The sequence below is a fragment of the Myodes glareolus genome, chromosome 6, assembly GCF_982192425.1.
Source record: "Myodes glareolus chromosome 6, mMyoGla1.1, whole genome shotgun sequence".
NCBI lineage: Eukaryota > Metazoa > Chordata > Mammalia > Rodentia > Cricetidae > Myodes > Myodes glareolus.
This window is the reverse complement of record NC_142031.1, coordinates 97,471,709-97,487,688: the sequence shown is the minus strand read 5'-3', so window position 1 is coordinate 97,487,688 and position 15,980 is coordinate 97,471,709. Positions and strand designations below refer to the sequence as shown.

At 46.4% G+C, this 15,980-nt stretch overlaps 1 protein-coding gene across 1 annotated transcript; it reads right to left on the bottom strand.

Moving 5' to 3' along the window:
* Positions 1 to 506: 506 nt before the first annotated feature.
* On the bottom strand, positions 507 to 5,161 carry LOC148121897 (glucokinase regulatory protein-like). The gene is made up of 7 exons (XM_087907562.1): positions 5,044 to 5,161; positions 4,542 to 4,640; positions 4,263 to 4,360; positions 3,834 to 3,910; positions 3,387 to 3,483; positions 2,534 to 2,805; positions 507 to 548 (listed from the first exon to the last, which is right to left on the bottom strand). Exons 1-7 carry the CDS (start codon positions 5,133 to 5,135, stop codon positions 507 to 509), a joined length of 777 nt encoding a protein of 258 aa, XP_087763688.1. The 5' UTR covers positions 5,136 to 5,161.
* Between the last annotated feature and the right edge of the window lie 10,819 nt (positions 5,162 to 15,980).

The window sequence follows — 15,980 nt, the reverse complement described above, 5'->3', positions numbered from 1 at the left end:
CATCAAGTGAAAGACTGAAAACCACATGGGAAAAAAAACTAATAGATTTGAATACAGACAAAATTTAAATAAAATGTCGTTACATTCAAAGCAGAAGTAGCCGGGCATAGTGGTACACACCTGTAATCCCAGCACTCAGGAAGCAGAGACAGGCAGATCTCTGTGAATTCAAGGCCAATTTAGGTTACAAAGCCAGTTCCTGGACAGCAAGGGCTACACACACACAGACACACACACAAACCCTGTCTTGAAAAACAGGAAAAAGACCAAAATAACAAAACAAAGAAAGAAGGAAGAAAGGAAAGAGGAAGGAAGGAAGAAAGCAAAAAGAAGGGGCTGGAGAGAAGGTGAAATTGAGCACACGTACCTTAGGAGATTGCTATGAGAACTGAGCTAATATATATGAAACATTCATAGGGTATAAAGGACTATATTTGTATTAAGAATCAGGATTGTGTAAGTGTGGAGAAGAATAGACAATGTCAAGTTAATCAGAGAAGACTTCTTCAAAAGCAGGCGATTTCGGAAGAGAACATTGAATGTAGGGCCTGTGCCAAGAAGTAGAGGTACAACACAGGAACGCTTAGAGCAAAAGACAGAGGGGAGTGGGTTCTCCACTAGGGAGAGACAGTTATGTAAGACCTCTGGGTTCTCTCTGAAGAGATGGCTCTGCAGTTAAGAGCACTGGCTGCTCTTCCAGAGGTCCTGAGTTCAATTCCCAGTAACCACATTCTGGCTCATAACCATCTGTAATGAGATCTGGTGCCCTCTTCTGGCCTGCAGGCGCAAATGCAGACAGATCACTGTATAAATAATAAACAAATGATTTTTTAAAGAGTTCTTGGTTCATTGAGGCTGTGTCCTGGCTCTGTCTGAAAGCTTCCAAAAGGAAGTAGGTTGAATAAAGATGAAAGGGCACACCTCCCCCACCGCATCCCCTCTGGGCGCTGGTTCTGACCCATGAAAGGTCAACTGTGAGAAAAGTAAGGCCCAGAGATATAAATTTGTCTTCTCTCTTGGGACACACAGTAGAGCTGAACTGGCATCCAGATTTCCTGGTGCCTGCTCCAAACAAAACTGCAAAATGCACACAAACGTCTTACGATGTCTATGATGCCTCTCGGTGTGTCTCCTGATTATAAGTTTACTATTGCACAAGGGCTCCACCGTAGTCCGAACTGCATTATGTTCAGCGTAGGGTGCTGTGCAAAAGAAAGAGCCTTAGGTAAACAGAACAGAATGCTGGGAAGAGGACAATGAGGCAGACGCCATGGAGCCAGCCACCAGGTCAGACATGCTGAATCTTTCCTGGGCTTTTCATGATGAGACACGTCTGCTCCTTGCAGCACCAATCTACTTCAAGAGGAAGATGGGCATTGAAGAGGTTCCTTATGGAGTTGGTTAGCCATTTGGGCAAGAAACTGCTGTTGCATAGACTGGACACAGAGAACCCGCAGAGAGAGGACTGCTGAACTTGCCTAAAGGTGAGATGATCTTTCGGGGTTCCTGATTCATGAAAGAGTCTGCGAGACATTCTGCAGGACACAGCAGATAGTGACTGAACTGCCTTTGAAATTTCTTGCTTCATGGAAATGTCTCTGGATACTATGGGCCTGTTGTCTGAAGATGGATGCCCCAACGGTACAGAGGAACTTTGGGTGACTGTACAGGCAGCGAGATGTCTCTGTCATTTCTAGAGTTTTGGAAGTTGTATTCTTCTTGTTTACTTAGGTAATATTATATCCTTCTGGAGTCTTTGAGGGAGTTGAAGAATGGTTAGTTATAGTTTTCCATTATTATGATATAGATAAAATAGATATAAATATTGTAACTAATTCTTAGTCAATAACTGTTTTGTTATATGTAATTTTACCATGTTAAAGTGAAAGCCTTTCTTTTTTGTTTAAATAGAAAAAGGGGAAATGATGTAGGTGGGCCTTCTGTTATATGTTATTTTCATTGGTTAATAAAGAGACTGCCTTGGCCCTCTGATAGGACAGAAAATTAGGTAGGCGGAGTAAACAGAACAGAATGCTGGGAAGAGGACAATGAGGCAGACGCCATGGAGCCAATCACCAGGTCAGACCATGCTGAATCTTTCCCAGTAAGCCACACCTCGTGGTGCTACACAGATTATTAGAAATGGGTTAATCAAGATGTAAGAGTTAATCAGTAACTAACTCTCTAGAGATAATGGGCCAGGCAGTGTTTAAATGAATAAAAAAAAAAAAGAAAGAGCCTTAGACCTTTAGGGTGGTGATAACGACTTCAGTATCAACAATTAACCTGTCCCAGAGAACAAATGAGTGCGTAGTGATTGGTGGCCTATCTTGCCCTTTCTGTAGGTTCCTGAGAAGAAATGAACCCTGTTGCCTTGGCAACTCTGTTTAGAGACCTGATAATTTGAGAATTTTCTCAGCTTGGGGAGGAAAGAAGAAAAACAGATATTTAGGCTTTTTCCCATCTAACTTTGAGGGGTTTTTTTTGGGGGGGGCTCCTCTCCTGCAAGCATTGCCTTCTCATCCTTGCCTACCTGGATGTAGCTTCCTTCATATTCAAAGAAAAGAAGTGGCCATGTGATGCTGATGATGGAGGGAAAGAGCCTCTTTAGAGGGCCCTGAGGGGAAAGAGATAAACAGGGGTGCTGTGTTCCAGAAAGCCTGGGCTGTATCACACCCAGATCTTCTCCCCATTGCTGGACACTCACCGGCAAGGACTGCCCCACGGTGCCGTGCACCAGGGCCTGGATGTTCGTGGTCTTCTCTTTCACCTGCTCCACCAATGCCTGGACCTCTGTGAGGTTATCTGGATGGGACAGGAGGCATCCGAGTTAAAAGGATGACCTATGAGGCTGTTCTTCCTGCCACTCTGGGGCCTGCCAGGACACTCCCTCTGCCCCTCTGTTTTATGTCAACTTGAGCCAAGCCGGAATCATTTGGGGAAAAGGGAACTTCTACTGAGAAAGTGCCCCCACCAGAACGGCCTGCGGGCAAGCCTGTGGCACAGTTTCTTGACTGATTATTGATGGGCCCAGTTCACTATGGATGGTGCTATCCCTGAGCTGGTGGTCCTGAGGGCAATAAGAAAGCAGACTGGGCAAGTCATGAGGAGCAGACAGTAAGTAGCATTCATCCATGGATTCTGCTCTGGGTCTGGTCTCTAGGATCCTGCCCTGACTTCCCTCAGTGATAGACTTATAAACTGTAAGGCTAACAAAACAAAAACAAAAAACCTTCCCCATCCAAGTTGGTTTTGGTCATGGTGTTTATCCCAATAGCAACCCTAACTAAGATACCCTCCCTCTGACAAGGCACCCTGAGACTCAGAGTGGCAGCCCCTCTAAACCACTGCTGCTTTCAGTCCACTGGTCCCATCTTCCCTCTCACCATCCAGGGTGAAAATGAAGACCACGGTGTCAGTTTCCACGAGGAATGGCAGAATGGCCGTCAGGAAGTCCTCCTGGGAGAAAGTGAACTGGGGACCCTGGGGCAGAAGAAGGATGCTCAAGAGCACAGACTTGAAGACTGAAGGGGATCATAGGAGGACATCTATTACAGCCCTTTGGATTTTACTTGAAAAGAATCAGTGTTCAAAATGGTAGCATTTTACCAAAGGTGATGTAGCAGGTCAATAGACTAAAGCCGAGTTTTCGAGGGTAAATTCAGAGCCTTCCATACTGCAGCGCTTTGAGGCTCCAGGACCTCTGACCTACATTCCGTCTCAGGACTGTTTACACCCTCCACCTGTCCTCCCTCCATCCCAGCCCCCACTCCTCTACGGCCCTCTGCACACCCATGAGTTCTACAGCTTCCCAAGTCCTGTCCTCTTCCGACCTGGTTGGTGAGCTCTGCCTTCTGGTTAAACATGCCATTGTGGTCACCCATGAGAAAGCCACGGATATCTTGGAAATCTGGGAAATTTAAGATGAGAGAGAAAAGAACGGTGGGCTTTGGAGGATAGGAAGGTTCTACTCCAAGGGCTGTCATGGGGTCAGGAAGTGGGATGTGGAGTGAGTGGTAGTAACCCGTGTGGGAAGCTACAGTTAAAGCACTGGGGTGGGACCTGAGAGATCAAGGACCGAGGTGGCATTTGGAGCTTCAAGTGAAGAAAGCATTTGACTGAAATGCCTGTTTATGTAGGACAAAATGGGCGGGCACTGGAGAACCTTGGTGAGGGCGGGGGTTGCAAGAAAATGCTTTGCTAATGTATCCCAATTGGCGGGGATGCGTTGGCTCTGGAAGAGCATCAGGACTTGAGCCTACCAGCACCGAAGGTGTAAATGCACTCTACTCCATCCATGATGGCGATGATGCCGAGGGTCTGCCAGCCAACTAAGTACACTCGGCCCTTCTTCTCCAGGCTGAGAATGAGCTAGAGGCCAGGACACAAATGATCACCGTGAAAAGAGGCCGCAGAATAACACGAAAGTAAATACACCTAAGACCTTCCAACGTGTAGACCTATCACCCTTGCCACGCTAGCACATCTCACAGAGTGTCCCCTGCTCTCAAGATATCCTCTGCAAACACACAATCACATACCTGGTGCTGACTTGCTTCATCAGGGTGGCAATTTTGGAACTTTGACTATAGGTCACCTGATGAGCCCGCTCAAATGTCCTCAGGATTTCCAGAAGGCATCTGGAAAAAAATTCACTAGCTCCCAAGAAGGACCTGGTGTGCCCCGCCCCAGAAAAGAGCTTGGTACTCCTACCCACACCTAGGGGATGCCACAATTCCCATTTTTAAAAAAGTTTTGCTAGTTCATTCTGGAGGAAAGCAGGGGAAGGAGGAGGAAGAAAGATCCCTGTTAATAAGAGCAGAAAGGATTCTATTTTTAAAAAGGGCTGTAGTGGGAAAAGCAAAAGCCAAGAGAAGGGTGGACTTGAGCATTCTAGAATGGGCCAGAGACTCTGGTAAGGAAAGGAAGTCGCAGCAGGCTGGGTTCTAGCCTGCATGTGTCTTAGGAGCTAGGACCTCCCATTTCTTCCCCCGTGTCACCATGGTGTGGATCTGATGCCCAGCTTGTCTGCTTCCTCCATACCTTTGAGAGGCTGCAACACCTTGGTCCACAGTCCTATGTGCCGCTAGCAGCAGGGTTTCCAGCAGAATCTTGGTGGCGCTCCCGTCTTTCATCCGGGAAGAGCCACTGAGCCTCTCGGGCTAAGGAGGTAAGGACACTGACTGGGAGAAAGAACAACCCAGGAGTCTACCAGTTCTCCAGTTCATGACCCCTGAGCATGGAGAGGTGTTGGTAATCCTTCGGATGGAGTGTGGATCCCTGGGCACAAGCGTGTTTGGTGGTCCCCATTAGATGCTCACTCTGATTAGTGAGCCATGAGCACATCTTTTTACCAATGGCCTTGACTGTTTTATAAGGATGGGTGCTGTCTCTTGTCAGCTGGGTCAAGGGCTTTCAGAGAATACGTTTTGTTCTTGTTCTTTTGTTTTCTTTCTTTCTTTCTTTCTTTCTTTCTTTCTTTCTTTCTTTCTTTCTTTCTTTCTTTCATTTTTTTTCAAGACAGGGTTTCTCTGTGTAATAGCCTTCACTATCCTGGAACTCTGTAGACCAGGTTGGCCTCGAACTCAAAGAGAGTCCCCCTGCTTCTGCCTCCAAGTGCTGGAATTACAAATGTGAGCCACCACTGTCCAGCCAGAGAGTATTTTTCTTTCTGAGAACCTTCCCTACCATGATTTATGGTAGTCTGCCATTCCTTAGTGCCAAATTTCCCATGCTCTGGACAGACACAGGGAACAGACACTCTCTGGTACAGATTTATGACATAGTACCTCACAAAGACTGCAGCAAAGAAAATGACATGACCAGTGATTAAAACAGAAGACTAAGGACTGGGGAGATGGCCCAGGGCTTAACAGTGCTCACCGCTCTTGCAGAGGACCTGAGTTCAGTTCCCAGTACCTACAACTGGGAAGCTCACAGCTTCCTGTAACTCCGCTTCAAGAAAACTAATACCCTCATCTGGTCTCCATGGTCACCTGCATGCACACACACACACACACACACACACACACAGAGAGAGAGAGAGAGAGAGAGAGAGAGAGAGAGAGAGAGAGAGAGAGAACATAATTTTGAAAATAAAGTTTTGAAGAAACAAACAAACAAACAAGAAAACCAACCAGTAGAGTCAGGATGAGACATGAGATGTGAGACCAGTGCAAACTATGCACACCATGGAATTTCCCTTCCTATCTCACATGAAGATCGAGGGGAAGGGCCCAGATGTGCCCACTACTGGCAAAGGGAGGTAGGAAGCAAAAATTTTGGTTAAGGAAAAAGGGAGTCAGGCTGTAGTGGTGCACACCTTTAATTCCAGCACTCGGGAGGCAGAGGCAGGTGAATCTCTGTGAGTTCAAGGCCAGGCTGGTCTATAGAGTGAGCTCTGGGACAGCTTGAGCTACACAGAGAAACCACGTCTGGAAAAAAAATAAAAAGCGTCTCCCCGAAAAAGTTAATAAAATCGCATCCTGGTTTTTAAAGCCATATTTGACATGTGAATCTGCAAGAGACCAGATGAGACCTAACAGCGGGTGGTCGAGGCTGTCTGTTCATAGATAGCAAAAGGCTCTTTTGAAACCGTTCTAGACTCTCTGACCTGTTCCAGCTCTTTTAGACTGTTCTAGAGTCTAGAAGTGCTTACTGCTTACTAATCTGAGAAACGCAGTTAAAAAGAGATAAAAAAAAAATACATTTTGAGTTAAGAAAAAAATAGGACTTCATTGGAAACATGTGAGTTGACATGAAATTCCTTGGGGATTTGTGAACAGGGGCCATAAGATCAAAGATTCCCAGCAAGTGACAAGCAATTCCTGCATGCTTGAAGAGGCGCATGGAGCAAAGAAAGTCTGGCCTACCCCAATGGCGGGATTGAGCAGAAAAGCTTCCTGTTCCTCTTGCGTCTTCTGCATCCGCTCTGCTACTTGCCGGAATGTTGATCTCCAGTCTTCAATGGGGTCATTTCTGAGGTCCGGAGAAACACGGAGGAGAAAGTCCTGCCTGTGAGAATCTGAAGAAAAGGCCTCACTGCTGGTTAGGCTCAGTGAGGGAGTGGGGTCAGAGGTCAGCTACTTCATAGAGAAATATTTGGAGCATCGGGGGTGGGGTGTCCCTGAACCCCAAGGATTGGGCTAATAATACCTCCAGCAATAAAACCAACATTCAAGTTTAAAGTTCTAGCCGGAAGTTAAGTGTCAACACTACCACCTTATATTCCATCTTAGACTCCTTTGAAATCCTTCCCATCCTTTGAAATTCTGAGGAGTGAACCCCTACTACCTGAGGGAGGAATGCTGGTCCCGAGTGAGATATAAAGTTACGCTATTAACTGTAGCATCTGTTGGTGACTATCACCCTATAAACTAATCAGGAACAAAGCAATGTGTTAAGGAGACAAGAGAGCTAGTACAGTCTTATGAGCTAGTATGTGCTTAGCTACAGATTGTAGAATCTCGAAAGTGTGAGGGTCTTCCGAAGTGGGGGATGATTTGTGAATTGCTCAACGTGGCATGGCCTCAAAAGACTGAGCCAACCCTGCACACAGCATCCCTGGTTGTACTTTATCACATCCCTGACAAGATTCCATTCCTTTTTGAACTATTTCTTTTATTTTGTGTGTGTGTGTGTGTGTGTGTGTGTGTTTCCCTGGCACAGGGATAGCAGGCACACAATAACTCCTTCTGGAACTATTTTACAGATTTTTCTCCTGTGTGAATCCTGAGGCAGACAAGATTCACCTATTTCATACCCATTGTGTAAAGTGCCTTTCTATTGCTGCCCTCAAGTTCACTTCTAACACTTCCTAGAGACCCTAGAGAGAGGAGACCTAAGGAGGGAATAGAGAAAGCACCAACATTGTGCAGTAAAAATTGGGATTCCCAGACTTCGTTGAGCATCAACACCCAGGGATGTGGGGGGCGGAGACAATTATGTTTTGTAGTAACCACCCAGTTCTGGACACCGCACCTACCCTGAGGTTCAGTCTCAGCAGGTACGCACAGAGCCCTAAACTGTATTTTTGTAAAGCTTCAGAGACAGCTCTGAAGATGAGCCAAGACAGGGAGCCACCACTTTAAGGAACAACTGGAAGATCTCCACGCCTACGTTGTTTGAAATTCTTCATTTCACTTAGTCACAGGGCCTGAAATTAGCACCCGCTGCTGCAGATATATTTTGGGTGAAGAGTCCTCCATGAAAAGGATCAGGGCTAAGAGTACCACAAACTCATTTACACCTTAGTACGAGTCACACGACAAGCCTGGAATCTCGGACTGGGAAGAGAAAGAACCAGGCTCTCCCGCTGCAGTCCACGGACAGGAAACCCTCAGGGTCACTGGGTGATCCAATCCAATGGCTTATTCAGCAAGATTTCCCAAACTTGGCTGTGCATTGGAATCACTAAGAACGTTTTAGCAAAACAGATATGTCATGGCCTTACCCTAAATCAATAAAGAATGGCATCTGCACAGTATTAGTTAGCCACATGGAGTGTCAGATCAGACCAAGTGGCCTTTTGGATAGGACAGCCTGGGCTACATAGCAAAATCATGTCCTCCTCCTCCCCAGACCAAAGAAGGTGGGAGCTTAAAAGTCAAGAGTTCAAAGCCAGCCTGGTCTACAAGAGAAATTGTCTCAAAGATAAAAAGCGGGGGGGGGGGGAGGTGAATGCATAGCTCAGCGGTAGAATGTCAGCCCAGCATGTGGCATGTGCAAAGCCCTGGGATACATCGCTAGTACCACATAGAGCAGCACATGCAGGAACTGGAAGGAGATAGGAGAGATATGGGAGATGCCCTGGGTCCTTGGGCTGAGAGACCTTCAGTTCTGGCAGATGAATAGACTTTTAGACATCAGCTGTACAGCATCATATCTGTTGTCAGCACCACCAAACCACTGACTTAGAAATCTCTTCGGAGAGCAATGTCTCATTGTGCTTCCTATCACAATGGTTAACACATGAATACTAAATAGAAGAACTCTAAGCCTCTGGCTCAGACCTGTAACCCCCCACGTTCAGAAGGCTGAGGCAAGATGATTTTCATGAGTTTAAGGCTTGCTTGGGCTACTAGTAAGTTTCAGGGCAACCCAGGTTACAGAGTGAGACCCTTTTTCCAATAAATACATAAAGAAAGGATAACCTACATGTCCTACAGTAGGGAAAACTCAACTGAGACAGTGATATCATACTGTGGAAAATTATAAAGACAAAGATAAATTTATAGATAAAAGATACATTTGACACATCGAAAGATGGCCCAGCAGTTAAGATATCTTAGCGTTCTTCCAGAGGACTCAAATTCAGTTCCCAGCACCCATGTTAGGCAGATCACAACTGCCTATAACTCCAGCCACAAGGGTGCCCTCTTCTGGTCACTACAAGTAGTCACACGTCTCTCTCTCTCTCTCTCTCTCTCTCTCTCTCTCTCTCTCTCTCTCACACACACACACACACACACACACACACACCACAATTAAAAATAAAATTAAATCCTAAAAGAATAAAAAGGGATTGGCAATATGGCTAAGCTAGTCATGGCACTTGCTACCAAGACTGATGACTTGACCTGAGTTTGGTTTCTGGAACCAGCATAGTGGGAGAAAAACTCCACTACTGCACGTTGTCCTCCAACCTCCATACTTGGGCCTGAGGTATAAATATGTGCGTTCTCTCTCTCTCTCTCTCTCTCTCTCTCTCTCTCTCTCTCTCCTCCCTCCCTCCCTCCCTCCCCCCCCCCCTCTCTCATTTTTAACTTGAAAAGGTGAGAAAAGAAAGACTGATTTTCTGTCACTGGTAAATTCTGACTGAAACCAGCTTGTTGGAGAAAAGAGTTTGTTTAGCTTGCAGGAGACAGTCCATCATTACCAAAGTCATGGTGGGATCCTGGAACAGAAACTGAAGTACAGACCACAGAGCTACTCTGCTAACTTTCCCAGCTACTTTTCAGTTATAACTGCCTAGGCATGGCCCTGCTCACAGAGGGCTGGGCCCTCCTATATAGTAAGCAATTAAGAAAATGCTTCACTGACATGCCCATGTACTAACCAATCTAAAGGGGGCAATTCCTCAACTGATGGTCTGTCTTCCCAGATGTCTCCAGACAATCAAGATTAGCCATCACCATTTAGCTTGCAGTTTGTGTTTCAAGTCCAAGATCAGGTGTCCCACTGGTTTGACCTCTAGTGAAAGGAGCAGACTTCAATCACCAAACAGGAAGTCAAAGAGAGGCTGGGGATTCACAACTTCTTCTGAAAACATTCTCCCAGTGATCAAGGCAGCTTTCCATGAGGCCTCACTTCCCAAAGGATCAAAGGATTTATCACTTCCCATGATGCTTCCCAGGGGACCAAGACTACATTTGCAAAAGTTGTAAATAGATGGGGCGCTGAGACCATAACAGTGAGAAAGAATGGTAAAGCAGATTATGAAATGGCAAGGCGTCCACATTTCTGCCCGGGGGTTGGGGGGGTGGGGGGGGTGGGGGGTGGGGCGTGCAATCTATCCTTTTAAGCTAAAAGGACTCAGGACTCATTGACATCAGGTGATCTCCTGGTGTAGCTGGTTTAATTATAATATTTGTTGTGTAGTATAGTAGTTTGAAAGAAAATGGCTCCCCACCTGGGCGGTGGTGGCACACGTCTTTAATTCCAGCATGTGAGAGCCAGAGACAGGCGGATCTCTGTGAGTTAGAGGCCAGCCTGGTCTACAAGAGCTAGTTCCAGGATAGCCAGGGCTGTTACACAGAGAAACCTTGTCAGAGAAGGAGGAAGAGGAGGAGGAGGAGAAAGAGAAGAAAGTGGTCTCCAAGAGGAATGGCATTATTAGGAGGTATGACTTTGTTAGAATAATAGTTGTGGCCTTATTGGAGGAAGTGTGGGGCTGGAGAGATGGCTCAGTGGTTAAGAGCACTGACTGCATTTCCAGAGGTCCTGAGTTCAGTTCCCAGCAACCACATGGTGGCTCACAACCATCTATAATGAGATCAGGCATACATGCAGGCAGAATACTGTATACAAAATAAACAAATAAATCTCTTAAAAAAACAAAGAGGAAGTGTGTCACTATGGGGCTGGGCTTTGAGGTCTCCTGTGCTCAAGCTAGTCCCAGTGAGACAGACTACTTCCTGGTGCCTGCAAGATATAGGACTCTCAGCTACTTCTCCTGCCCACGTCTGCCTGCATACCGCCATATCTCCCTATGATGATAATGGACTGAATCTCTGAATCTTAATTAAACATAAATGTTTTCCTTATAAGAGTTGCAGTGGCTGCTGGGTGTTAGTGGTACATACCTTTAATCTCAGCACTCAGGAAGCAGAAGCATATGAATCTTTGTGAGTTTGAGGCCAGACTGGTCTACAAGACAAGATCCAGGATAGTCAAGGCTATCCTGAAAGAAATAGACAAACACTGTCTTGCAGGAGTGGGGGGAATAAGTAGCCATGTAAGCTGTTTGTAACATTTTGGGGGCTAGAGAGATATCTCAGTGGTTAAGAGCACTGAGTGATCTTCTAAAGGACCCAGGCTCAAATCTCAGCACCCACATAGTAGCTCACAACTATTTGTTTATAACTTCAAAATCGGATACCCTCAGGCAGACAATCATGTAGGCAAAAAGCTGAGGGTGGTGGTGGAGGTGGTGGAGGTGGTGGAAGAAGTGGTAGTGGTGGAGAAGAAGGAGGAGGTGGTAGAGGAAGAGGAAGAGGAGGAGGAGGAAGAGGAGGAGGAGGAGGAGGAGGAGGAGGAGGAGGAGGAGGAGGAGGAGGAGGAGAGATGGCTCAGAGGTTAAGAGCAGTGACTGCTTTTCCAGAGGTCCTGAGTTCAATTCCCAGCAACCACATGGTGACTCACAAACATCTATAACGAGAGCCCTCTCCTGGCTTGCAGGCATCCATGCAGGCAGAACATTGTACACACAATCAATAAATAAATCTTAAAGGAAAAAAAAAAGAGTTGTTGGGGTCATGGAGTCTCTTCACAGCAATAGAAGCCCTAAGACATGTAATTATATATGTCAAAACATCAAATCATACATTTTAAATATGTGCAATCTGTTGAATAGCAGCAAAGACTTTTAAAGCACCATTTAATTATCATCACAGTTAGCCAAACACTGATCCAGGCAGGGAACGCCCCCTATGGTGGGGGAAAATCAACTAAGAAGCAGGACAAAATGTATTCCGGTTAGCAAGAATTAACAGCACCTCGAAGTCCACATTAAAGATAACAAATCTCCAGGGAAAGCGATCAATCAAGACCACAGTTAAAGTAAACCAGGGACAGTCACAGATGCAAAGATTGAGAATGATCTTTGCGTAATGCTGGAGGCCCTGAAAAACTGTCATCTTTACACCCTGAATAGAATAGAAAATGACCTGAGACATGACTTTCTCTCAGGAGTACCCCATGCTCCCTAACCCATCCTGTGAGGCTTGCTACATTAAACCTTCCCAGAGAATGTTTTTTATTGTGAACTCTCTAATTGTCTGAGCCCACACCCTGCTGCCCCGTGGCTTAGAAGGCAAAACAAGACTCCCACTTTCCCTCTCTCCGTTTTTATATAATGATGTTTACCAGACTGTCTTCCCACCTTCCCAGGTCTTCCCGGGGTACCTGTTTTCTGTCCCCCGCAGCAGTCCTTCCCCTTTCTAGACCTGGCTTTATGTAACAACCTCTTTAGGCAGACCCTTTCTTGGTTTCCTCATTAGATGGTCACCTACCTGCCTTTCCTTTCTTTAGAAACCAATCTATACGGGCCATATTTCTGAGCCCCAAACTGGGACGTGTGGATGTAGCTTTATGTTGCTTGGATTCTCCTCAGACACCTGCAATCACACACACACACACACACACACACACACACACACACACACCTGAAAATAAATATTACCAAAAGAACACTGTTAGCTGGGTCTAGGTGTGGTGGAGCATTTGGGAGGCAGAGATAGGTAGAGCTCTGTGAATTCAAGGCCAATCTAGTCAAGATGGTAAGTTCCCAGCCAGCCTGTATGTGGTGAGACCCTGTCTCTGAAACAAAAGCAGCCTGTTAGGTGAAGAACAGAAGTCATCTTTGTTGGAAGAAGTCTTGGAGTAATTCCCCAAATTTGAAAAGCCTCCTTCTCACTGGACTCCTGAGTGCCACTGTTCTTTATGGTTACCAGTATGGCTGTTGACAGACCATGTGCTCATCCTTCACCAAAAGCAGGTCACTGCCTTTTGGGCCTCAAACATTCCATATCAGTAGTCACTGGGACTTAAGTGGAACAGGCGCTTAAAGAGAAAACTGGTTCTTAAATAATGGCTCTTCTGAAAAATCCTAAGACTCTTTCCCACCCCGCTCTCAGACTGTGAGTGTGGGCTAAGCCCCAGACTGCCCTAAGGTTATACTGTTGTCCTCTCCTCCTGCCAGCTCCAGCTCCACAGGGTACTTTCAGAACATCAATTTTGCAGCTGTTGCAGGCTCTATACTGTGTTCACTGCAGGTGACTTGAATCATGGACCTCAGGAAGGGGCCGTTCCAGCATGCTTTGCAGACAGGCCTGTCTCTTGGTCAGCAGGGTCTGGTTAAACACTGGAAGCGTAGGGAGAAGGCAGCTCTGGGATATTGACGCTCCCTCACTGGGGAGCCAGAGCTGCAATTAACCCACGGTGCACTTGGCCTCTCTAACTCCAGGTGGCTTTTTCCTCCTTTCCTATACACAACCCATTCAGGATGGCCAGGTGTTCAGATTAGATCTGAGAGCAGGCTCCCTGCAGTGAAATAGCAGGCCTTCTGCTCACATCAAATTCCAAATGCTCGAGGCACTTTTAGTCTGGCTTGGTGTTTTTCCTTTTCATCACTCTCCATTTCACACAGGTCTGCCTGTTTGGGTCTGTTTCATAAACGTGTATTTCTCTTCCCTAGGATCATCTTAGCTGGATGGCTAGGCCTTCCAAATACCAGAGGAATGATTTGTGCACTTTCCTTCAACGGGGGGGAAGAGGCTGCCATCTAGTGGCCAACAGGGTGAGTGTGTGCCTGCAGCATGCCGAACAAGTGTGGGCAAGAATGTTGTCCCTATACCTGCCAATTTCCAGGCACATTGGTGACAGCTCACCACACACTCAGACGGGCTGCCTACATTAAGATGCTAAAAAAGGGGCAGGTGAGAGCGCTCTTCTTTAGTGTGGAAAGATGAGCTGTCCTGGTTTACCAGAGACTAGAGGTTGCTAAGGATAGAGGACTTTCAGAGCTGACATCTGCCAAGTCCCAGGAAAACAACAAACTGGTCACCACTGCATCTGGAGAGATGACACAGCTCTATCGCAGAAGCTCTGAGAAACAAGGGACGTTGGGCTTCTAGCTGTGGGCAGAAGACACTGGGCTTCAGGGAAATGCTGTCCTAGAGAGAAGAGACTAATCAGCAGGAAGAGGGTCAGCTAGGAAGTGGACAAGTTATGGGGCTGTGGTGTAAATAACTAGCCCAAAATATCATGAGCAAGAGAAGGGGATGAAGTGCTGGAGAGATGGTTCGGCGGTTAAAAACACTGGCTGCTCTTCTAGAGATCCACAATTCAATTTCCAGCGCCCACATGGCACCTTACAACTGTCTATAACTGTATGAGATCCAGTTCACTCTTCTGGAGTGCAGAAATACATGCAAATAAAACACCCATATACATTTTAAAAAATAGACAAATCTTTGGGGGGGCTGGAAAGAGGACCAGCAATATGGCTAAGCAGGTAAAGGCACTTGCCCCACCAAGCCTGACAACCTGAGCTCCTTCCCCATGGTGGAAGGAGAAAACTGACACTTGAGGTTATGCCTCTAACCTCCGCATGTGTCTCTACCACACACACACACACACACACACACACACACGTAAATAGATGTTTTTAAAGGGAGAGAGACTGGCTGAGACTGGGAGCTGCTCCACAGCCTCCAGACTTGAGGGATGATGCTAACAAGTTCCGTGTCTGCTCCTACAGAGTTGACCTTGCTGATCTGGGCAGTGTGGTGCTTGAATAAATCCCCAATGCAGTCTTAGTGTTTCCAGTATACCCATTTTAGCCACACCCAAAAAGGGAACAAGGACCAGGTACAAGCCTGCAATCAGAGCCTGTAGGAGTTAGAGGCAGAAAAATCAGAAGTTCAAGGTCACCCTCCAACTGCATGGGGAATTCCAGGTATTCCACATGTGAAACCCTACAATGAACAAGAGTGGGGCACAAGGGGGGCTGGAGAGATGGCTCAGAGGTTAAGAGCACTGGCTGCACTTCCAAAGGTCCTGAGTTCAATTCCCAGCAACCACATGGTGGCTCACAACCATCTGTAAGGAAATGTGCTGCCCTCTTCTGGCCTGCAGGGACATATGCAGGCAGACCACTGTATACTTAATAAATAAATAAATCTTAAAAAAAAAAAAAAGAGTGGGGCACAACAGTTTCTGCCTGTAAATTGGGAGGTTTGAAAAAGGAGGATGTCTATAAGTTCGAAGGCAACCCGGACTATATAGTGAGACTCCATCTTTGAAAGGGGCAGGGGTGGGGCAGTGAAACCTTTTTTGACTTCATAGACTGTCTTAGTTTCTTATCTATTGCTGTGATAAAACAGCATAACCGAGGCACTATAGAAAAAAGGGTTTGGGGGTGCTTATGACTCCAGACAGAGAGGAGTCTACCACCATTTTGATGAGAAGCATGGTAGGGCTGTAGGCAGGCATAGCACTAGAGCAGCAGCTGAGAACTCATATCCAGATTCACAAACAGGAGGCAGAGAGAGAGCACACTGGGAATGTTTCAAGTTCTTTGAAACCCTTAATCCTGTCCCCAGTGACACACCTCCTCCAGCAAGGCCATGCCTTCCAATCCTTCCCAAATAATTCTCCTAATGTGAGTTCAAGTATTCAAACCTATGAGCCTACAGGGGCCGTTCACATCTGAACCACCACACAGACTACGGTTTTCTCACCTCCACTTCCCAGCCACC

What these genes read in the sequence shown, in the direction of transcription:
- LOC148121897 (XM_087907562.1), bottom strand. Translation starts at nt 5,135, where the DNA reads ATGAAAGACGGGAGCGCCACCAAGATTCTGCTGGAAACCCTGCTGCTA. An exon ending in ATGAAGCAAGTCAGCACCAG is followed by an intron (nt 4,361 to 4,541) that starts GTATGTGATTGT and finishes GCTCATTCTCAG; the next exon opens with CCTGGAGAAGAAGGGCCGAG. An exon ending in CATTTACACCTTCGGTGCTG is followed by an intron (nt 3,911 to 4,262) that starts GTAGGCTCAAGT and finishes TAAATTTCCCAG; the next exon opens with ATTTCCAAGATATCCGTGGC.